The sequence below is a fragment of the Alligator mississippiensis genome, chromosome 6 (assembly GCF_030867095.1).
Source record: "Alligator mississippiensis isolate rAllMis1 chromosome 6, rAllMis1, whole genome shotgun sequence".
Taxonomy (NCBI): Eukaryota; Metazoa; Chordata; order Crocodylia; family Alligatoridae; genus Alligator; species Alligator mississippiensis.
In genome coordinates this window covers 41849171-41874126 of record NC_081829.1, presented here as the reverse complement: position 1 = coordinate 41874126, position 24956 = coordinate 41849171, and the positions used below count along the sequence as shown (strand labels likewise).

Here is a 24956-nt window from a genome sequence, read left to right as displayed (position 1 = left end):
GTTGAGCACTCCCTGGCCTACATGGGTAAAAAAAAAAGTGGGGGGGGGGGTTCGTCTATAGAGAAATAAATAAAACCACAGAGCTTTTTGGCCCTTTTTTCTTCACATACTGGATTGTGGTAAATTCTATTGTCAAGCACAGCTTTCATGAAAATCATGGAAACAGCATCTGTGTAACTCAAGGCAATATTTGGACCTTTGGCTGGGAAAATATATGCTAGTGATCTAGCCCAGTCCTCTGTTGGGGCACAATTATTTCTTGTTTTCAAATTGATTTTTCTGCCACAATATATCATGAACTTGAATATGCTCTTCCTTAATTTGTCATGGTTTTCAAATGTTATTCTTTCTGTTAGAAACAGTAAATAGACCAGTGGTGATATTTACTTTTTAAGTTCTTTGCATTTTAGGATTACTGCTAGAGCAACAGTGCCATCTATAGACTGACCTCCCTTGAGAACACTGAACTCATTCCAGCACTAGTACATTAAGTGCCTTTGAATGACTCTTGTTTATGAGAGGGAAGCTATGTATTTGTTTCTCACTTTTTAACATAAATAGGAATTTTTCACCCAACAGCCTAGGGTTACAGAAAGGAACTGTGTAGCCATGCATAGAAATGCTGCAAAATAAGTCTGGAGGTCTAGCAAGTGAAAAATATTATGTTTAATTTGAAACTAAATGGGAAATACAAGTAAGCAGACTCAAATTGGAAGCCACAACAGTACTTTTTTATGGGGAGTACCATGTTGGTGATGCAAAGTAACTGGCTTTGTGGAATATGAAAGACCGCACCTGAAGCAGTTTGATCTAAAGAGTTTCTTAGAGGAAAAAGCGACTATAATAACAGAGAAATCTCCTTTACAGTATTATATTGCAGCATCAGCACTCGTTAATGAGTCCGGGTACTTTATGTAGATGTTTGACCTTAGACTGTCCCTTTCATAACTTTTAAGAACTACTAACTGGATTATTTTAGCACAAATAAGTGAGTCCTGAAGTGAGCGATATGTTTAAGATGGGGTATTCTCCAATCTCACAGACCTTGAATCTACTCATAGCAATTGGTAGGCAGGTACAAACTGATGTTCTGCTACAAATGTTGTTTGCTTTTATGCTGTGTTGTTTCTAATGATGGAGTGCTGAGGATGCGTGATCCTGGGCTAGTGGGAGAGACTGTCTTTCCCAGATGTCCAAGAAGTTCTACCAGGGAGATAACTGAAACAAATATTGTTCCATAAGAACATAAAAATTGCCATTTATGGAGTCAGACCATAAGTCCATTTTTGCCTAGTCTCCTGTGTCTCTCAGTGGCAGTGTGTGGATGTTGAAAGGGAGAATGAACTGGGTTTGATCAGGGCTATTTTCCACTGTTCCTCTCTCACTTGCAGCTTAAGCGTTTAAGGTGTAGGAAGTTCTAATTCAGAGGCTATATCTGTAACTCCGATGCTCAATAGCTACTGATGACACTTTCCTCCAAAAATTTGTCCATTCTGTCCTTGAATCTAGCTAAACTGTTAGCTTCCACAACAATCTTCTGGTGGCAATGAGTTCCACACTCTAATTATATGCTCTTCTGGCACTGCCCAGTTTCTTCTGCTTGTTTGCTAGTGAAGAAGTTTGATGCAAGGGAGAAGCATCTATTATTTGGAATTTTGCCCTGGGACCAAAAAATTCCGTTTTTTCTGTTCCCAGCTTTGCCATGACCTTTATAAATCATTTTACTTCTCTATGCTACATTTCCCCCAAAATCAATTATGCATAATGCCTGTGCATATACCAAATTGTCATTCTGAGATTTAGTTGAATGGTATTTTAAAAAGTTATTTATTATCCCTTGATTTTTCTGGAGGATATTGGGGATTTTTTGTTTATTTTGTTTTTAAATCATGTAATGTACTAAGAAATCAGGACAAATTAGCAAAGCTTCCAAATAATAGAAAAGTTTTATTTATATATATGTTTTGTCTTTACCATCTCCTTTCCAAATTTTTAAATCTTAAAAAACATATCTGAATAAAATAACCTGATTGGTTATGCAATCAAAATATGTATTACCTGTAGACAGAGCTGACCCAAGCAGGGTATGGGGCCTGGGGCAAATCAGCCCATGCGGGGCTCTGCTCCCACTCTGATCTCATGCATCCCACACCCGAAGAAGCTGCCGCCACCGTCAGCAGCGGTGGGTAGCAAGTGGCTGAATGCAAAACAAGCAGTGGTGGTGAGTAGTCACCGCGGTTGCTTCTCCCAGTTCTGCAGGGCCCCCCAAAGCATAAGGGCCAGGGTGATCATCCTGACTCAGCCCCCCTAGGGATGGCCCTGCCTGTAGAAATATCTTCTAAATCAAAGATCACCTCAAACCAAAAAAATCTGCGTGCATGATAACAAAATAAGCCAGAACAGATTTTCCTTAAAAAGAAAAAGCCTATAAAACTAAAAGGCAAAAATCATTTTTTTCATAATTGTCTATGTGCAAGTCAGTGTACAGTAATGAGTAAATGCATTCTAATTCCTGTGACTGCATGTAAGAAAATATGAATATAAAAACCTGATTTTTGTATTACATGGAATCTCATTTCTTTGAAGTAAATGTAACAAATAAGTTAAAAAAAAAAAAACAACAAACCCTTGCAGTTGTTAGCAGGTTATTAGTGAGGTTTGAGTGGTTGGGTTTTTACTAAAACTTAGGGGTATTTTTTGTTTTTTATAAAATATTTCCCCCATGAAGTAATTCCAACCATGCAGAGTGTCTTGGGGAGCCTAGAAAAATCTGTTAACCTCCCAGGGGACTATATTAGCTCTCTGAGTCATGAAATCCTTGCATAGTAGGTGTTTGGTTACAAGCCTTTTATGGGCCCAGCTCAGCTGGGATATCAGTATCTGCATTATAGCTTCTATCTATTCTTAGGTGTCACTTCAGCAGGACTGAGCAGGCAAGGCAAAAAGAGACAATTATTGTGCTTTCTTTATTTTTACATTTAGTGGTTTTTCTATTGATTTGATTTTATTTATTTTTAACACTTTCTTCTATTCCTCCACCCCCGCCCCCCTCTTCCCTGTCCTTTAGAGCCTTGGTGGTTGGTGTAAGAGAGTTCCAAAATGTCTTACAATGTGACTCTCAATGGACCTGGACCATGGGGTTTCCGACTGCAAGGGGGAAAGGACTTCAACATGCCTTTGACCATCTCCAGAGTAAGTGCCAATGATCACAAAAGGTACCTTGGGTTTACTTTAGCTGGAAAATAGCTGCAAACTGGGTGCTGACTCCACACCCTGACCTGGACAGGCAAACCTTTATTGAGGTTGATTGTTTGCATTCAAGAGATTTTCCTTCAGGCAGTAGGGACTAAACAGACTATGAGGAGGACTGAGCAGAATAGGATGTTTTTCTTCTGGTACATTAAAATGTTGCTGATTCGAAGCATATTTTGACATAAGCAATAATGCTGAGATGGGACAGGTTGGATATATTGTGTAAGAAAGATGAAGCTGTATCTTTACTTCAGTGATGAGAAACTCCTCTTAAATTACTGTTTCTGTAAAGCTGCAAGACAATTTATATATTGCATAATGTTGCCTTTTTGTTGCTGACAAGGGGTCTGATTAACTTTGTCTGTAATGAGCTTTGGAGGAGATGGGAGGAAGAACTGAGCATAGGAAATAGGCTGAAATTTGCAGAGAATGAAAAGGTAGCTTCCTTATTAGTATATGTTGCTTGATGTTCTCTTTTTCCTCTCTAATATTCTTTGTGTCCATCTGAGCTTTGGAATCTGTAATTTTTTTTTTTTCCCTTTACTTGGTACAGAATAAGGTCCTGTCAAGATGACTAGTAAGATCCATTCAGTGATGATTTCAGTAAGTCTTCTGACTGAAAAAAGGATAAAAGATGGTCTGGAAGTTTTAGTACTCTTCCTCCCCTCCCCGCCCCTTACAAAAGGTGTGTAATGGGCTTGAAATTAGATGAGTCTCAAAAGAGCTGAAAATATTGTCTTAAATTATATAGAGGCCTTCCATTAGTAGCTGTAAAGTAATGTATGACTTCAATAATTAATTACCCACTGCATTTATTGATTCTGAATTGGTCCATTTATTTGATTTCCACTTCCACATTATTTTGTCAGAGTAGTTTTTAAGGCAGTCTAGGGGAGGGCTCTTGTCTAAACTATTTCACTAATCTGAAAGACTTTTTGTAATAGCTCTCTTGTATTAAGACTGAATACCTTTTCCATTTGTTGATGAGTCAGGATTTTATTTCTGATCAGAGACTAAATAGTTCTGTAAAGATTCTTATGCAACTGGAAAGGCTTTTTTGCAAATCTGATAGAGTACTTAGACATAGAAGCATAAATATGCATTCTAGATGCTCTCCAATTGCTTCACAAAATTAGCAACAGCAGGAGTTCCAGTTTGTGGTGCAGGGACACAAGAGGGCACTCATTTAAGAACTGTAAAAAGAATAACCAAATCTCTATCCGGATAAACAGGTGGGTTAAAAAAAATTGAGATGCAGCAGTTATACTCCTTTAGAAATCTGGTTTATATGGTCCTCAGACATTTGAAGCTTTGCATACAATCTGTTTTATGTTTTTTAAACAAAATTGATTTTCTTTGCAGTGATCATAAGCCAAAGATATCAGCAAGAATCTGCAATCTTGGGGAATTTTCCAAAATATTCAAGCTCTGCCTTTATGCAATCTTCCTTGTCTATCTATATGCCTAGGATCTCTCTTTCTGTACAGGGCTGAGTCTGCATTAATTTCAGGCTGCTAAATTTTATATGCTCATGCTATGATGGGAGGAACCCTTTTTGTTAGTGACTTTGTCCTGTCGTGGCTGTCCTCTTGTCAATATTACAAAAGGACTGCCTCAAAAATACGAATTCATTTTCCCAAGCTTATGCTAATGTTGGTACAGTAAATGGTGTTATTGTTTCTTCCCCTTTAACCTCCACAAGGTAAGGATTCACAGTGCTTATGACAAGCATACTAGTGTTATCATGAAGACATTCTTGTGACATTTTGGATCTCATAATTTAGAGCTTTTTGTTTTGTATTTGTAAGGTACTAGTGATTAGGCACAGTAAAGGAAAGGAGCCTTTTTTTAAATTGGAACATTGTGCTTTTTGTTGATTTTATATTTTAATAAACTTAAGTTTCTATAGTATCTTTTGTATAACATTCTAAAACACACAAACTCATTATCACCAACCAATTTGCAGATGTAAGTGAGATGAACTGTGAACTCAGCAATAATTGCATTCCTATGGTGAGGAAAAAATGTACTTTAATGCTTTGTTTCAGAAATTAGTAAGAACTATAATTTTAAAATGCTGATAAGCTAAATGTTATTTTCAGTAAAGTACACTCAATTCCCAAGTGGTGTCAACAGATATTGGATAGATTTGGCTCACAACTGCATGTGAACAGGACCAGACTTTTCAAAGCCTAGAGCAGGAGTTCCCAGTGGCAATGCATAGTGGGTGCACATGCACCCCCTGAGGGTGCTGGTGCATCCCCTAACAGGCCACACTCCCCACTTAGGCAAGGGGCAGGGGAGGCAGGCAGAAACACCGGTGCCTCCCCTTGCGAGCACCCAGTCACTTCCCAGTCAGTGAGTTTTGCCGTGGCGCAGCTCCCCCCCCTCCCTCTCCCCACCCCAATCACTGACTTGTCACTGGGGGGGCATGTACCCCCTGACTAAGGTGACACCAGTTGCCCATGGGAGTTCCCAAACTGTGGTGCTCATACCTCTGGGGATACACAAGCTCTCGGGGCGTTTGTGGGAGAAATTGTGTAATTGCAGATTTAATTTTCATTATAATAATAATTGGCATTTAAGGGATTAAAATATAAAACATGCTGTTAAGGCTACATGAACAGTTGGCAAATCTGGAAGGGAGTGCACAATAAGAAAATTTGGGACAGAAAGCAGAATTGATCTTGTTTTGCCAAACAAGATGGCATTGTTGACTTGACATGCATCAGATCAATGCTTGGGATCTCAATATTGTGCTTTTAGGCAGGAGGGCATGACACAAAATTATACATTCACATACAAACTGCACAAATGACACCATGGGTCCACACACATGCACATATACACACATGCAAACAGGCACTTCAGTGGCTGTGTGTGTTAACACTAGGGGGCACTTAGGGGTAATTGGGGTGCTTGGTGACTAGGTGGCACTTGGGTCCCCAGGCAGATGACACAGTGAAGATGGAACCTGAAGAGCTGGCCGTGGACCTGGGAGAGTGGAGGCAGTAGAAGTGGATGTAGGAAGCTGTTGGGGGCAGGGGGGAAGAGCTGGGGGAGAAGCTGGATTGGTGGTGGGAAAAGCCAGGGTAGAGAGCTGGGAAATAGAGGAAAATAAGAGCTGGGGAAAGAAAGCTGGAAGCCGGGAGGTGGGGGTGATGGAGCAAAGCCAGGAGGTCAGGAGAGGTAGAGGTGATGGAGCAGTGGTGAGCTGGGGGAGCAGGAAGCTGACAGAGAAGCTGGGTCATAGAGGGGCAGCTGGAGTCAGGGCCCAAGGTGGCAGAGAGCTGGAATGGGGAGCAGAGGGATGGGAGTTAAACACGAGGTTGGGTCAGAGGTGGGGGCAAAGAGTTTCAGGTGTCCTCATTGTCCAGTGAGATACTATGGTGGAGTGTCTGGTTTCTATTCTATTCTTTGTTTCCATGTTGCTGGTTCCTTGGAGGTCTTCATCTTTCAGATATTGGGTCCTGGGAGTAGGTGTGTGGTTTTAGGGAAAGTCAATGCAAGGTGGTGGTGCAGTCACTGAGCTGATGGTCCAGTCATTGAGTTGATGGCCTGGTCATTTAGCAGGAGCTATTTTCAGGCCTGCTACCATTATGTCTCAAGTACCCTCACTCATTCTCATTCACCCAGGAATCAATATGCATAGGAGGGGTAAGTGTGAGTCATAGTTGCAACACACTTACAATAGGGTATGCCCAGGCAGGGGACACAAAATGGAGACTTGACATTACAAGATGGAGGTTGACATTACTTAGGTTAACTTACAGGAACAGGCCTAAATCATACAATATCAATGTAAAACAATAAAAGCCAATACAAATATAATAGGAATACAATATAAAACAGTAAAAATGAATACAAAAAAATACCAGAACACTATTTAGACTATAAAAAGAGGCTTGTCACAATAATGGCATACAAGAACTTAGCTTAGCTTATCTATGACTACTTATAACTACTTACAAGGAATAGAGAGTTTCAGAAAGAAAGTCAGAAATGGTAGGGGATGGGGAGGGAACGTATTTTAAATCTTAAAAAAGAGAAAGTGGGGTTTTTACTATAGCATGAAATGTTTTCTAGTTAATTTGGGCCTTTTAAAATGCTTTCCAAAGCACTGTCATTTTTTTTGTTTCTGGGAGGTCCATGTCTAGGGACAGACATTACACAAAAACTGGTGTAAGTGATCAGAAACTGGTTTAAACCTGTAACAGAACAGATGTTCAGTGCACATAAACCAGTTTGAAAATGGCTGAAACTGGTTTGGGACAAACCTGGTTGAATGTAGTATCAGACTTAACTGATTTGGGTCAAACCGGCTTATACAATGTCTGTCCCAGGTCCCCTTGCTGGTTTAAGATAAACCAGGCACCCCCAGCATCTGGGCATGCTCTCTTGGCTGGGTGAGGCGCTCTGCTCCACAGAAGGGCTAGCTCCTCCCCTCTGCTCCCTGGCTGGAGCTCATCAGAGACTGCAGGCATCTGCCTGGCTCCCCCGCTCCCCTCCCCATCCTCTCTACCTTACACTGGCACCGCTTAGCATTAGCTAGCAGACCACATGCTGGTTACAGTCCATGTGGTGACAGACGGGACAAAAGCAGACTGAACAGGTAGCTGGTAATGTCCCTCTGTTTTCTTAATGGGGTGATAAATTGAGTTGGGGTGATAAACATTGTGTTATTAATTTCCACCTGGGCTGGGGGGGAGGGGAACCCCTCCCTAATCAGAACATCCTGCCGGGGCTGGCCATGCCCCCCTCAGCTCCATAATGTGGAAGGGAAGGGAGGACTGCTCTAGCGCCCCTCAGCTTCTAGCCTGAGCCACTGCAGGCATGTGTCTACATGTCTCGGATATCTGCACAGTTACAAACTGGTTTAGCCTAGCCAGGTTAGACTAACCTGCAAAGATTGAATCAATTTAAACTCAGGCTTTTTGAATGTCTTTCCCTAACCCAGGTAATCAGATACCTGCTGAATCTTCATGTGTTAAGACACAGGAGTGCCAGTCAATTAGCTGGGTGACTGGTGAAAACTCATGTTTGTGTTTCCGAGAAATATAGCATTATGCTTAATACCCTGTTCTTTATATAAAAATAAGTTCCTGCATAGTGTCATCATTGGGGAGATGCAAGGAGAGGGAAGTGAGCATGTGAGAACTATAGTCACCCTTCAGCTTCATACTTCTGGAACCACATACTCATTAGCAAATAAATGTGAGGATTTTGCACACTGATATTCTTTTTTTAGCCCAGTCCCACAGTTTCTCTAAGTCTTATTCTGCCATGAGCTGGGACAGGTAAATGATTGGAGTAGAAGAATGCGATCCACTGGTTTCCCATGAAGCAGAGGACCTGTCACTTCTGTGCTGATGTGGATGTGTTTTGCACTGAAAGCTGTCACCAATAACCTAATAGCATGAGTCTGGTCTTTCCTGGGTCAACGAGGGCAGCAAAACCACCAGAATAGATATGATCTATTTTCTTTTATGGTCTGCATAAGTGTTTGGTGGTAAGAAGGAAGGTGTTCTGATGCAATTAAACTGATACACCTCTGCCTCATTCTGCCCTGTGAGAGAAGAGTGGCGGTTAGGCCTGTGCGAGTTGGAAGCAATCTGATCTGGCTTCAGATCTGGCCGCTTCAGATGCCAGGGATCTGATCCAGAGCTCCAGACTGGGTTTATGCTTCGAAGCAGCTCTGGAGCTTCAGAGCCCCCTCGAAGATCTGGCCATAAGGTATAATGGGGAATCAATGAAATATCTATAGCTTTGTTATTTTCTGTCTGATTTGGATAAAACTTGCAGGGGTGGTAGCCTCTGCTAAGAGCATGAAGTCCACCAAGCTTCAAAAAGATTGGTGCAGGGGTTTGAGGTTAACTGTACCCCAAATTCTTGAAAGCAAAACTCACGTCACATCTCTGTGTTATACCACGGGGGGGGGGTGAAACTGCAAGGGTTGCAGCCCCTGGTGAAGCTACAAAGCCTGCCAAGTTTCAAGAAGATTGGTGCAGGGGTTTTGGGGGAGCTGTACCCCAAATTCTTGAAAGCAAAACTCATGTCATGTGTATGTGTTACAACACGGGGGGGGGGGGGGGTTCAAAACTGTAGGGGTGGTGGCCCCTGCTCAGGCCACAAAGTGTGCCAAGTTTTGATAAGATTGGTGCAGGGGTTTGGGGGGAACTGCACCTCAAGCTGTGGACAAGCAAAACTCATGACATGCGTGACCTTGTGTGTGTGTTAAGACACAGCAGGGTGAAAGCTGCAGGGATGGTCTGTCTTGGGGCAGTTGATTGTCTGTATTGATTCTTTCCTCTCTTTAGTCTGTGCTTTTGTAGGTGTTAATTGATGGTTATTAACTGGCTACATTAGCTAGCTACTGTGTATTGAAGTGGTCCCTGAGTGAATCATGACCGATTGGTAACCGGTAACACAGTAGCTTAGCAGCCAGGCCTGCAGTAGTGTCTCACAGGCCACCCTGTGGTGTAACATATACACGTGACATGAGTTTTGCTTTCAAGAATTTGGGGTGCAGTTCCCCCCCAAACCCCTGTGCTGATCTTCTTGAAACTTAGCAGGATTTGTGGCCTCAGCAAAGGCCACCACCCTTGCAGTTTTCATCCCCCCCTGTGATGTAACACATACACATGACATCAGTTTTGCTTTCAAGAAATTGGGGTGCAGTTCCTGCTGAGCTCCTGCACTGATCTTCTTGAAACTTGGCAGACTTTATGCTCTTAGCATAGGCTACAATCTCTGCAAATTTCATCCAAATCAGACAAAAAACAACAACGTTATAGATATTTCATTGTTTCCGCATTATACCCTATGGCCAGATCTCCGAGGCAGCTCTGAAGCTTTTCTAAAGTGCTTCAGAAGCTCCAAACCACTTCAGAAAGCTAAAGAAGCCAGCACTTTGATCCAGACATGCTGCTTCGGATGCTGAAGCATCCAAAGCTTCTCTGGATCCAAAGCTCTGTTTGAAGCCTCACACAGCCCTAGTAGCTGTGTGTATTCATCTATGCTTAGATACTGTGATGGCTGGGCACCACAAAAAAGTTAGATTCCTTTTATGTTCCAGTGAAATTAAGGATATTTTAGTAACAGTTCAGTGAGAGTGGAGGGGGGACCACAATAGTTATGTGATCTGGTATATAGTTGAAGCCATGACCTGAAATGGAATGTAGGTGGCAAGACTTAATACTCTGAGTTTGTCCTAGTCATTCCCAAACAGTGCCACGTGACTGAATGATCTGCACCAGGGTTGTCAAGTTTGCTCTGTGCCCTAGGGTGAATCTGGACCATGGGGCTTCTTGGTGACCTGGATCTGTAGTGCTGGCAGGAGTAGCAACAACAACAATAAAGCAAGAGGCTGCAGGCCAGGCAGCTGCCTGCTGTGGTGGAAGTGTTGCAAGAGGCATGGCTCACCAGCCATATGTTTGACATTCCCCGTCCACACTTGTATCTTTTTATTAATTTGCTACTGTAACGGTTAGACACACTGGTTTACATTGCTTTTTATAACATTGTTTATACTGCCAGTTCAGAGCTGTAGCACTTAAACTGACTGAGATATTAAAGGATGCCCATACTTTTTAGTTTAAATGAGGTCTAAGATGAAGTGGGGAAATGCTGATTTGTATACTTTGACAAGCAAAACTCTCTGGTGCTGCTTACGTGAACCATTTTACATGTGCTGTTTGTGGCAACAGAAGAACAAGGAAAGGTTTCTGTAACGTTTGGACTGATTTATTTTACCAAAGGCTTTCTCCTTGTTTCTTCTCCCACTTCTATTCACAAACAAAAACATTGATATAAATCATTTCTTTCGAAAAGGTGTTAGTGTGACCATATTTCTCTTTTGGGGGAATTGTGTAGACCAGAGTATATTAGAGCACTCAAAGGCAGCATCTTTCAGAATAATGTGATCCCTAAGTTTTTTCTTTAGTACTAAAGTCAGAAAAGCCCCAGATCACGTTGTTTAAAACACCATCCCTTCCTTGCTATCAGAGTGGTTTGTCATATTTATCATTTGGACAAGAGTTTGAGTATAAAAACACAACTCACCAGAGCATCTACAGTGAGAATGACAGCATAAGTCAAGAATTTGCTATGGTCAGTGCTGTAGTATAAAAGCCAAGCATCTTAGGGCCATCAAACATTTGACTATTTAGTACACCAGCTTTATACTTTATCTTGCTCTTTGCCTTGTCTACTGCAGAGATGTGGCCTTTGAAGGGACGAGGATATTCTAGCCTTTTTTGGTATGGAATATTTGAATCTCATTCTAACAACTCCTGTTGCTGGTTACATGACACATCAGGTCCTATCAAACCTGCTTTTCCCTTTTCCCTCTTTAAAGGGAAAGCAGCCCAAAATATCTTCTTTTCCTATCCCCTCTTACTCTAGCTAAACCAGTGGTTCTAAATTTTTTAGACTTGAGGCAATCCTAGATAGACTTGAGGTATGTCTCAGAAAATGCCAGCCCTTAGTTTTCACTCCTTTTTTGACTACAAGAAAATGATAAAGAAGTTTTTCTGTTGCACAGAACACAAAGTCCACAAGTATGGATTTCTATTTGAAATGTCTGGTGTTATCTTCTAAATCTTGTTTGCAAACCTGACTGTTCTATCATTGTACGACACCCTACAGCACCCTTGAAGGAATGTCTAGGCATCTCAGGGTGCTATGGCACCCTGATTGAGAATCACTGAGCTAGATCCAAGAAGGTGTGTTTAAAACTTAGTAAGTAGAGAGCCTTAACATATGTGTTTGGGCTCTTCCTATCTACCTTTATGGGTAATTATAATTAGCACTTACTACTTAGTTTTCTAATGACTGAATTTGCTTTCATTGCCATAAAAACCAGGATGAATTCTTGTTGGCAGATATGCACATTTTCCAGTTATTAACTTGGGAGTTAACAAAGCAGTTTGTGGACTCATTTTTGCGTAGTACTTATACATATGGTCTTTGAACCACAAATTCACTTAACTATGTAACTCCATATGAAATTGTACAGCATCACAGTGTGTTTTGTGTGCAGTACATATATAGATGTGATAGGCTAGCTGGCAGTGACTTAGCCCAGGGGTTTTGAAGAAGTAAAAGATGATTGGAGGACTTGGGATTCCATTTCCTCACCAATCAGGCCCCAGAGACTCGCCCTCCATGTCCCCTGATTGGCCCCTTGGGTCACCTGGAGGGGGATAAAAGGGGCAGCGCGGCTGACTCAAGGGAGACCAGCGAGGGACCACAAGGAAGGAGATTGTAAGAGTTGGCAAGAGCTGGACCAGCAGGGCGGGAGCAGTTGCCCCAGAAGAGCCTGAAGGAGTGGGACCTGCAGGTAACAGTTGGACCCTCAGCAGCGCAGTGTGCAGCCGGCAGGAGAGGCTCTCCACTGGCCTCCATCCCCACTGGGTTCTAGGATCGCCTATGAGAGGCTGTGGCCAGCAGGAGAGGTTCCCCAGATCCAGCAAGGATCTGAGCAGTGACCTGAGAGGTTCCCAGCTCGGCTTCCAGCTCCTCCAATAAGAGGCCAGCCAGCTTGACGTGAGGCCGGGACTCCTGGAAGGTCAAGACCCCTAGTAGTTTAGAGTAGTACCAGCACTGGTAGCTGTGTTTCTACCTACCATATGGGAGACTTGAGTTCAAGTCCCAGGTGGGGTGACTTGGGGTGAGTGAGCTAACAGAGAGAAATTATTTTTGCAGTGGAAAGGGGCCATTGTGTTTTCCCGCTTTCTTCCCCTCCAGGTACCTAGGCCCTATGTTCCTTGTCATTTGACATTTTGTATTTTGTGCCTTTTTATATTTCACCAACCAGTATTGTTTGTTCTGCTGTTTGTGTTTTACACTTTGGTTAACCCTGTCTTTTGTCAACTGGATGAATGTCTATGATTGTAAGTGTCTAACCTTTGTTGAATCCTGCCCCCTTGGGGCATTGTAGTGTCCCCTATATCCCCTGGTTTATACTGGCTATGTTCCCAGTATTGTTCTGTCATGAAAAGGTATATGGTTAAGTCCCCACTGGTGGTCTGGGTCTGCTCTATAGGGGGAGGAGAGTCCCTATACCTCCCACAGCACTTGTGCACCTGCTTTGATCCCTTCAACTGGAGAGGGGGTACCTCTTGGAGTACTGCCCGGGTTGCATACTGTAGGCCTAAACATGATAAACGTGTAAAAACAATATTAAAATGAGAAATTTAACACTCCTATCTGTTCCTATTGCCTTCTTTCTATTCATTAATCCTGTGCCAGGATGATTTCTAACTTCCTAAGCAGCTGTTATACTGTGAGTTTTTCAAAGAGAAGATATTGTTGTTTCTTCCCTAAATTTTTAATTTTTCATAGTTCACAAATCCACAGGCCAGGATAAATGATTAGTTCTAGACAGCTAGCAGACTTAAAGTCTCCTAATTTGCTACCTACCATGGTTGGAAATGGGACTTTTCTGCCTTGGGTAAATAGACCTTTATTTTCTTCCATAAAATGCATAGCATTTGCTTCAAGCTCTGAAAGTGAGCCCAAGATATTGGACTTTAATGTCATGACACATTTCTGACTGGACAAGTGATTTTAGGTCACTTTATGATCTCTTTCATAGCTGTTTTCAAATTTATTTTTCTCTCTAGACCTTTATGCTTGAACTTCCAATAAATAGCTTTACTAGCACAGGGATATAAAATGATCCCAGTGCAGTTTTTAAGAACAATTCTAAATATTCCTAAAAAGATTTGTCCACCTATTAGTTTTTAATATAATAACCACACAGATCCATGGGTCACAATGGGGGTGCTATCTGTTGTGGTATGTAGGGTTTGTTACTGTTCATTTGTGATGACCTGCAAGTTAAACAGGTTATTTATATACCACAAAACCATTCCAAAATCATGCCAGCAAAACTTTTTTTCTTTCTGCACAATAATTTATTTGAACTTTGTATATGTCTCACTATGTGGCTAGAAGCAGAGGTACACTAAGAATAGCTCAGTGGAGAAGGTACTCAATCACATCTGTTTTTTTCTCTTTTTGCAATTTTTTGTTGACTTAATGATGGCTAAGATGAAGGGGAAAGTGCCAATTTGTATACTTTGACAAGCAAAACTCTCTGGTGCTGCTTACATGAACCATTTTACATGTGCTGTTTGTGGCAATGGAAGAACAAGGAAAGTTTTCCATAATGTTCTGATTGACTTCTTTTACCACAGGCCTTCTCCTTGTTTCCTCTCCCACTTCCATCCAGAAACAAAAAAACTGAAAGAGATTATTTGTATCAAAGAGGTGTCACTGTAATACCATTGCCCCCTTTTTGAGGGAATTGTGTAGAGATAGATCAGAGCACTCAAAGGCAGCAACTTTCAGAATAATGGGAGCCCTAAGTTTTCTTTAGTACCAAAGTCAGAAAAGCCCCACATCACATTGTTAAAGCACCATCCCTTCCTTGCTATCAGAGTGGTTTGTCCACAATTTAGCCTAAATAGATCAGACTAAATATTTTCTAGATGCTCTCATAGGTCAATATTTTACTCTTCCTCTAGATGCCTTTTAAATTGTAAGGTTTTTTCAACTGTAAAAATATAATTTCAAATGTTAGGCATTATATTAGGTTATATTTTTCCCATATCCCCTAAATTTTCAAGTTTTCAAAATTCTTACATTTATCTACTATGGGTGGGGTTTTTCCTCCGTTTTCTTGGCTTTACTATCATAGTGTAAACAAGATATTTTTGATGTCCTTCCTTGTAGAAATCTTTCTGGTAAAGATCACAGACTTATTATCCTGCCTTAAATTAAGGATATTGTAAATGCATGATGTTTTAATCTTAAAGCCATGGCAATATACTCTGTGTATGTGTGTCTCTGAGAGAGAGACAAACTTTCACCTTTTGTTTTAGTATTTGTATAATAAAAGTGCAAAAGTGTGTGGTCCTCCCAGGGGCAAAGCATGAAACACTTGTTGGTAATGAAAACACTCATCATCAGATATAGAACCTCCTTTTCCTCATGACATTCATGGAGTTACACATTTAGGACTAGCTTTTCATCTTGGAAAGTGCTTCCTCAATGGCCAGTGGGACACAAACTGGTTCATGTTGTGTTGTGTGGTGAAGTGTCGAAACTCGAGTGTTACATGTGCCTGGTTCAAGTAGCCAGAAGTGTGGGAGGGTATTGTCAGAGCCATCCCCTGTGAGCCAGTTTCCATGGCTTTTCAAGGATTCCATTTTGGCCTGGCCCGCCAGGAAGCTGACCAGGCAGATCACGCTCCCTTTGAATACTTGGTATAGGATAAAAAAATGTGCACAGTCTTGGGAGGAGAGAGGAAAAAGTTGCCAGTCCAATGATTTGCTTTCAGTGAGGATATGGGATTAATGGCAACTGTTGCTTAAGTGACTTTTCCTTTAGATACAGTTAGCTTCTGAACTTGTTGCCTTCAACTAACAGTAAGTAGAAGACACAGTAACTCTATGCATACAAAATATGTCTTGTATTCATCCTGTGTGCATATCTTATTTCTGTATATATCTTCCAGTTTCTGACATCCAGGCACATTTTGACTTTTAGATGAAATAATCAGCTTTGTTAAATTATTAACAAGAACAAACATTACCCAACTGTTTGCTGGGTGGATTGAAATAACAAAGTTCTCTGTGCTGACCATACTGGCACAGTTATACCAATTAGGTGTCAGAAACCTTTCCTTTGTATTTCCACTGCCAAATGCAACTGTTTTGTTCATGTTTGCCTGAAGTGCGGGGGGTTTTTTCTTCCTTGCAACCTATCCTTGCCTTCTGTTGGGTCACCAATCTGTGTGTGACATCATATGATGTCATAGGAAATATACTGAAGCCACAGTACCAAAAGTGTGACTTCAGTGTAGGAGAGACAGACGAGATGGAAAGGAATAAGCAGGTGACAGGACTAAAACATTACATTGCTCTAGAATTTTGTGCTGCTACACCCACAATATAAAAATGCTGATCTTTTGTATTTCCCTACAGAAGGTTAATAATCCCTGAGAGGTCAACTGTCTAACAACTATGAAAATCTGTGTCAGGCAAGTGTAGAAGGAAATTTAGCATTTAATGTGAAAGAAGGAGTTATGATGGCAAGCTGTGCTGAGGAAGCTTGGGTTTGGGTAGTACCAGGTGAGATTCAGGGGTAGGGTTCACCAGTGGAGGGAGGCCCCCATATCATTTGCCAGTGGTAGCAAATCAGGGAAACAGGTTCAGCAATAATATGCCATTATTATAAGTGTTTCCCATCAATTTTGCAATACAAGTGTCTGGGACAAACATATTTCTCAGATTTTTGCCTTAGTGGAGGCAATTGCTGTCACTGTGGTCCAGCCTAGCATTTTAAGGTGTGCTATCTTGCCCATGTATGGTACTCAAAGGTACAGAATTTTACCATATCTCTGATACTCCTGGTATTTGTTACATAATGAAACAAAACAACAGTTACTATAATCTGATATCTTCTGGCCCCTTTTTGGTTGCTTATGCTGTGCTAAGCATTCAGCCACATACAGTGCAGGTTGTGGCTTTGGTTCCAGTTAGAAGAGGTTGTAGGACAATTAGGAGAGAAAGCTTTGCCATGCAAGTTGAAAACTGATTCCCCTGCAGGTCCTGAGGCAGAAGAAAGCTTAATGTATGACAGTGTACTTGATCTGCCACTTTTAATATGAATTGGGAATAATGCTAACTGAAAAGGAATGGCTTGCACATGGGGAAAAGACTGTGTGAAAGGGCAATTCCAACTGCCCAGCTTTATGACTGACTGCATATTAATACAGTAACCCAAAGATAAACCTTTTAAATTCTTCAATTAGTTTAACATGTTAAACCACATAATATTTAACAAACAGCATTTCATAAGAAACTGAGTTTGTGCTTGTTTGGGGGGGTTCTTGTTTTCTGTCCAATTACATTGCTTACATTTCAAATATACCAAGCATAAACAACTTACACATACAAAATAGCTTTCTCCACAGTGTGCTGAAACAGGCATAGTAACTGAGGTGGCAAAAACAAAAGCAACAAAATTTAAAAATCCCATTTCTTGTCACTGTCATAGGAACATCTCACTGGAAGGGACTTGCTCAGCCATTGAGCCTAGTCCCCTGCATTGCTCACAATTGTTAACCAAAGAAATCTCTAAAAACACCATTGCACATCATCACCTACATAGATTCATAGAAGTAGGGTCGGAAGGGACCTTGTAGATCACCAAGTCCGACCCCCTGCCCCGGGCAGGAGGGAAAACTGGGCTCAAATGACTCAAGCCAGGTAGACATCAAGCCTCCTCTTAAAGACCCCCAGGGTAGGAGCCATCACCTGGAAGCTGGTTCCAGATCCTAGCTGCTCTGACTGAAGTAGTGCCTTCGGATGTCTAGTCTAAACCTACTCACTAACAATTTGTGGCCGTTATTCCTTGTTACCCTGGGGGGTACTAGGGGGAACAGGGTCTCTCCCAAACCCTGCTGGTCCCCCCTGGTGAGTTTATAGACGGCCACCAGGTCCCCCCTCAGCCTTCTCTTGTGAAGGCTGAACAGGTTACGGTCCCATAGCCTCCCTTCATAGAGTCTGCTCTGCTGTCCCCGGATCATGCAGGTGGCCCTCTTCTGGACCCTCTCAATACTGTCTACATCCCTCTTGAAGTGGAGTGCCCAGAACTGAACACAGTACTCTAGCTGCGGCCTGACCAGTGTCGCATAGAAGAGGAGGATCACCTCCTTGGCCCTGCTTGAGATGCATCTGTGGATGCACAACAAGGTATGGTTAGCCCTGCTGACCATGACCTCGCCTTGTTGGCCCATGTTCATCTTGGAGTCAATAATGACTCCAAGATCTCTTTCTGCCACTGTGCTCTCGAGAAGGGAGTTTTCCAGCTTATAAGTGTGCTACTAGTTCCTACTGCCCAACTGCAGCACCCTGCACTTGTCAGTATTGAAATCCATCCTATTTTCGTTAGCCCATCCCTGTAACCTGTCCAGGTCCTGCTGTAATCTGTCCTTCCCTACTAGCATGCCCACCTCACCCCAAATCTTGGTTTCATCAGTAAATTTAAACAGGCTGCTTTTTACCCCATTGTCCAAGTCACTAATAAAGAAATTGAACAGTGTGGGCCTGAGGACCGAGCCCTTGGGGACTCCACTGCCCACTTCCCTCCAGGTCGAAAAAGACCCGTCCAACACTACCCTCTGAGTACAACCCTTCTGCCAATTTGTAATCCATCTGCCTATGTAGGCATCAATGCCACGGTCATCTAGTTTTTTGATGAGAATGGGGTGGGAGACAGTGTCAAAGGCCTTGCTGAAGGCCAGAAAGACTACATCCACTGCGACACCTGCGTCCAATGCTTTTGTGACCTGATCATAGAAGGCAATCAGGTTGGTCTAACAGGACCTGCCCCTAATGAAATCATGCTGGTTGCTTTTGAGCATCATCCTTGCTGCTGGCCCATCACAGCTGTGCTCCTTGATGATCTTCTCAAACAGTTTCCCCAAGATTGAAGTAAGACTAATGGGCCTATAGTTGCCCGGGTCCTCCCTCTTCCCTTTTTTGAAGATGGGGACCACATTGGCTTTCTTCCAGTCATCTGGCATCTGGCCAGAACACCACAAGTACTCGTAAAGCCATGCCAGGGTCCCCGCAAAACCCCCTGCCAATTCCCTCAACACCCTGGGGTGGAGAGCATCTGAACCTGATGATTTGAACACATCCAGCCCCTCCAGAAGCTCTCTAACCTGGCCTTCCCTGACCTTAGGTTTGGCGGCATTTCTCCTGAGTCTGTCTGGAATCTCGGTAGGGGAGTCCTGGTCCCTGCACAAGAAAATGGAGGCAAAGAATTTGTTAAAGAGGTCTGCTTTCTCCTCTGGTGCAACCACCAGATTGCCAAGCATATCGTGCAGGGCCCCCACATTACTCAGTGCCTTCTTCATTCTCCCTATATATTTATAAAAGGACTTTTTATTATCTTTGATCCTTGACACTAGCCCTAGCTCCATATCTGCCTTAGCTTTTCTAATAGTCCCCCTACAGACCTGAGCAGTGGAGGTATACTCCTTTTTGGTGATAGCCCCTCCATTCCACCAGGTGTACGCCTCCTTTTTGGCAATCAGGCATTCAGGAATGCCCTTGGTGAGCCAGGGGGGCTTTTAAGCACTCTTGCCCCCCTTGCTTCTTGTTGGGATTGTCACCCCTTGGGCTCTGAGTATCATCTCCTTAAGGAACGACCACTCATCTTGGGCACTGCGTTCCCCTATTCTCAAGGATCCCAGCGCCTCTCCCACTAATCTCCTCAACTCATTGAAGTTGACCCTCTTAAAGTCTAGGGCTACTGGCTTGCTGCAGGCCCTTGGCACCCAGTGCTGGATGGTGAATTCCAGCAAGTGATGATCACTATGTCCAGGTGGTCGAGGACATGGAGCCCTCTTCCCAGGTCCTCGCCTGTGGCCAGGACCAAGTTCAGCAGGGCATTACCCCTGGTAGGACTGTGCACCTCCTGGGTTAAGTGGAGGTCCTGTATCTTGGCCAGGAACCTCAGTGAGCAGTCCGACCTGGCTGATTGCTCCTCCCAGTAGATGTCCGGGTAATTTAGATCACCCATGATAACTACATCCCTTGCCTTAAGTGCCTCCGCAAGCTGACCCAAGAATTCGCGGTCCGGCTCTTCACTTTGGTTGGGAAGTCTGTAGTAGACCCCCACCATTAAGTCCCTTTCCCCATGACCCCCCTGTATCCTGACCCAGAGCACCTCAGCCTGCCCCTCCTCTGACCCCATCCTGCTGGTAGAGTATGTGTATTGCTCTTTGACGTAGAGCACCACAACCCCTCCTTTCCTTCCTGTTCTATCTTGTCTGTAAAGCCTATGGCCCCTAATGTTAACCGCCGAGTCATGGGATGAATCCCACCAGGTTTCTGTGAGCCCTACTATGTCTGGGTTTCAACAGGCTGTTCAGAGGGCGAGTTCCTCCTGCTTATTCCCCATACTATGAGCATTTGTATAGAGGCATTTAAGGCAAGCAACTACAAGATCTATCTTTCTACCCCAAACTGGGGACTGCAAATATGACCCACATAACTAAGCAGATTATTAAACAAGTAGAATTCCTTGTCCTGTCTTTTCATACCTTCCATAAACTTGTCCAGTTCCATCTTAAAGAGAGAGAACTTCTTTCCCCACCACTTTACATGCCTGACTATCCAAAACTTCACTCCTTAGATATTTAGAAATTTAATTTCCACTCTAAATTTATCCATAGCCAGCATATAGCCATTTGAACTTGTGCTGATAGTGTTTTTCACCCTAAAATGCTCTTTCCCTTCTTTAACATCTATCCCATGAATGTTCTTGTAAAGAATGATGATAATCCCTTCTCAGTCTCCATTTTGTTAAACTAAACAACCCAAGTTTCTTTAATCGAAGAAACAGTATCTGCTCCTTGACTACATAGTGGCCATTCTTTGAACATGTGCCAGTTTAAGCTAACCTTTTCTGAATAGTGGTGACCAAAAAGGAGTATTCTACAATGGTACTAGCATTTCCTTGTTTCTCTTACATATATCCGATTAATACACCCTAAAATTACATTAACATTTTTCACAGCTGCATCATAATAGTGGCTTATAGTTATCATAAGATGGTCATGACCATTGGAATATAGTGAGAATGTCTTGCAGAACAATAGGTAGATCACATATGTGCTCACTCTGAAGTTGGCTCTATTTTTCAGCCCACTCATAGTGGCAGGGATTCTTTGGGAACAGCCTTATAAATTTATATCTGAACATTGTGGTAAATTCTGAGTTTCAAAGGAATGGACAAATCCATGTCTGTATTCTCTTGGGAGGCTCTTTTGTTCCTTTAAAAAAAAATAATAAAGGAATTGTTCATTTTTGCTTTCATTGTAGGAAGCGGGGGGGACCTTTTCCTTCTTTTTTCCCGCAGATGTAAATGTGAGAGCTCTGTCCTCTGAGAGCCAAAATTGAGTTTAGCTTCTGGGATTGGGCACTGAAAACAAACAGTTCCTGGCATCTTTAACCAATACCTCCACATGGGATCCTTAATGTTTTAATACAAAATGATTTCTTAATAAGGTAGCTGACAGACATTTTTTCAGATGTCAATGAGATCTAGCCCTTTTGCTGCTAATTTTAGAAAAATCTAATGAACTAAATGTCCTGCTGTCATAAGTGTCTGCAAATCCTTTGGTACGGATAAAGTTACCTTCTGCACCTCCTCCTCACATAACTGAAATTGGTGACAGTGGTTTGATACCATGAATAAATAGATTATTGACCATTCTTTGTTCAAAATCCTTCCAAACACGCTGATTTGTAGCAATGACAGCTGACGGATTAGGAAGAACTCCACCTTTAGTGATATTTGCACTGGGTCATTCTATCTCTCTTGTTTTGAGTCCAAGTGCCAGTTGCTAAGCTATTTTGGCTATCTCCTTTGCTGCTGTTGGTTGACCATCCTTGCTGTTGATACAGACCTAAACCTGCTTTCTCCTAAAAGATCACTGTCTCAAAGTTGTAAACTTATTTAACTCTTTGATGTACAGTCAGTTTGAGTCAGAATAACTTACTATGTGACATGATGACAAATAACAACTGTAATGTGCTACATAACCTATTCCTGGCCTAGACCTTAAGCATACCCCCTAAAGCCTTGTTTAGGGACTAGTATTCTATATTTAAAGCACCTTGTAATACAAGAAGCTATTCTGAATTGGAGCTAAGCTCCATTTACTTCACACCCCTGGAATGCTTGCTCAGGACAGGGCATCCAAAACTCCCAAAATACATCTTGTAACTACAGATTCTAGTACACAGTGCCAAATCCAGAACTCTCTGGTATTAGGGTACATTTGTGCTGCCCTTCCTCCATTCTGGGGGGTAACTTGGATCTGTCCTCTAACTGAGAATGTCAGCATTCCTATCTTGCTTAGTCAGAGCTAGTTCAAGAACAGTGCAAGGTAGGTGGCTCTGAGGATTGTTTAAAAATAAAAGAGGTGGCAACTAAATCAAGACATGATCTTTAGTCAGATCTTGATGGGATTAGTTGCTCTAAGGAACAAATTAATATTCCTGAACTTTGAGGTTTTGTTAGAAGCTGTAAAATGAAAGCACCCTCCTGACACCTTGTCAAATCACCTTTCTTATGTGGTCTTTGTTGCGAGCTGGTTTGTTTTGTCAGTGTTTGAACACAATGTCTTTTTCTCTATCAAGAATTACTGGTATTTGGGACCATGAAGTGCCCAGGATGTTGACCCTCAGGCATTGCTTCAACAACAGCTCATCATTGCACTGCTGCCTGGATGTCCCTTTATATGCTTCATCCTCCAGATACAGCAGCACAAGTAGTAGTAGCTGTGCTGGAAAGCCTGTTGACTGTATCTGTAGTAAGACCATGGGGCAGTACTTGAGTGCTTCCCCATGGTGCATCTGCCTCTGTTCTGGGATTGAAGCCTCTGCAAAGAAAACAAGAATCCCTACGATAAAGACCTCCTACAGAACCCAGACTCATGATATTTGTCCTGCTTATACACAGCCCCTTCTTCTCTTACCTCTTACTTGCTAAATCCTCCATTTTCAAAAGAGTCAGTTGGACTCCAGTTTGTCCCCTTAGTACTGTGATCTTGACCACCACAGAGTTTACATGCTGAGTACAGATGGCATGACAGGTTGGTTACCTCAGAAAACACAAGCAGTTGATCCATCTCAGGATTTCTGTTTTCTCTTCTTGCCAAAGGTTAATTAAGTTTCTCAATGTAGGTGAATAACTTGCCATGAGCTTAGTTTTAGATTGTTCAAAGTGGCTTTTGTCAAAGGTGCTTTCAACATGTTTGTGTGAGCAGAGGCTCTCCCTGCCCCCCACCAGCCCCACAATGCTTACACCTTAGATTCAGGGCTGTTCCTGCTCTGGCAAAGGCTCCCAGGCACCATTTTGCTTGCTCCACTTCCCTCCCTTCCATCCCTGCCTGCATTCCAGATGCAGCACTGTCCTGCTTGGTGTTCCTGTAGTATAGCACAGGGTTGCCAGTGCCATGGCAGACTCCCAATGGATGGGGGACTCTGGCTTCCCCCCATCATTTGTGCCCAGGACCAGTCCTCTGCTTATCACAGGTGTGAGTATGAAATATGTGCATTTGGTTGTCCTTAAACTAAATGACCAAGCAAATGGAGAATATGAGACAAAATTTTATCACGTGAGCTTTTAAGAATGTCTCCTTTGCAAAAGTGCATCATCTTTAAAAAATGCCTCTAAAATATAATGGCTGCATGAAGAGTTATTGCGCCAGACCTGGAGATTAAATTCAAAAGTTGATGAGTGAATGTAACCCCATGAGTGAACAAGTCACTTTTGGGGATCTCTGACCTTTGGATCAAAAAAGTGTAAGCCTGTAATGTTTGAAGTAAAGGCTAACTACCATCTAGTCCATCTAGTAAGTGGGTGCAGGGATGCCTATTGGATTAGGGAGTGTGTGTGTGTGTGTGTGTGTGTGTGTGTGTGTATATATATATATATATATATATATATATATATATATATATACGTGTATTAGAAATACATGAAAAGGGGCATTTTTTCATATTCACCAGTGAATTCGAATGGACTTGATTTAACCCCCATTCAAGAAAATGAGAGAATTCTCACTGACTTGAGCATTGGACTGAGTCCTGAATGATCACGCATGGATCTGATCTCAAAAACATGGTCTCCTACATGCAGCTTGCACAAAGTGTTCCTTGCTGTGGGAGGCACAGAGGTAGAGTAAAATAAATACAGAATAAAGCAGCAGCAGTTAAAGAGACTTCTGTGAGTCTACAGTTCAATTCCTAAATATGATCCCTTTCTCCTAGTAGCTGGAGATCACTAATATACATTGTTCAATGCACAGAACTACAGTGTGATTAACACCCTCAAAAGTATAGAAGAAACCCAGATAGGGAGATGTTAGTCTTTCATAATGTATGTAAAAGGGTTGCAGAATAGCAATTGTTTTATTTGTGAGAGGATTCATTGGGCAGAGCAATATTTTCAATCTGACTGACAGACTGAGGTGGTGGTAGATCACTCATAGCAAGGGGCTGGCAGTGAATGAAACCAAAACTAGAACTGAGATGCTTTATTTATCCCTTGAACAGGTGCACTGCAGGCACCTGCAATGTGAGCTTTTGTCTTCTCTGCCCAAAGTCCTAGGGTCAGTACATCCTAAAGACTTAACCTGGAAAGCAGACAGGAGAGTCTCTTGTACACTATTGCATTTTATATATAGGCTCATACGATGGTGCCTGTAGTGAATGAAACCAGGGCTGTACCTGAATTTCATGATATCGTATGGGTTAAGTGGTTATCTTAGATCTCCATTGATCTGAGTTTTTGGCTTTTAGTAATGTTTTTGTACTCCTAATTTTTATAAAAAACCCACAAATGTTCAAGGGAAAGGAATCTAAATTCAGGAGACCATCTTAAAATTGTGAATTAGAACACCTAGGGATGACTTTTGTCTCTTGGTATCCAGACAGTACAATTAGCTTTAATCTGAGAAAATTGAGGCATGAGGAAACGCAAAAATAAATAAATAAATAAATAAATAAATTGTTTTATGTACCTAATCCAAGACCTTGCCCAACTTCATTTTTTTCTTCCACAAAATTTATTTTGGCTTCAGGATGGGCATTTGCAGTCTTAAATGCCTA

The 24956-nt window shown here is 42.2% G+C and overlaps 1 protein-coding gene across 2 annotated transcripts in view; it reads left to right on the top strand.

Annotated features, from left to right (window-relative positions):
• The window catches only part of LDB3 (LIM domain binding 3), a 222805-nt gene that overhangs the window by 17659 nt on the left and 180190 nt on the right, over window positions 1-24956 (top strand). For both annotated transcript variants that reach the window (XM_019497157.2, XM_059729829.1), the window contains one exon: window positions 3068-3192. In XM_019497157.2, coding sequence (XP_019352702.1) covers window positions 3100-3192 — 93 coding nt within the window. In that variant the 5' untranslated portion in view covers window positions 3068-3099. The remainder of the gene's footprint in view (window positions 1-3067; window positions 3193-24956) is intronic.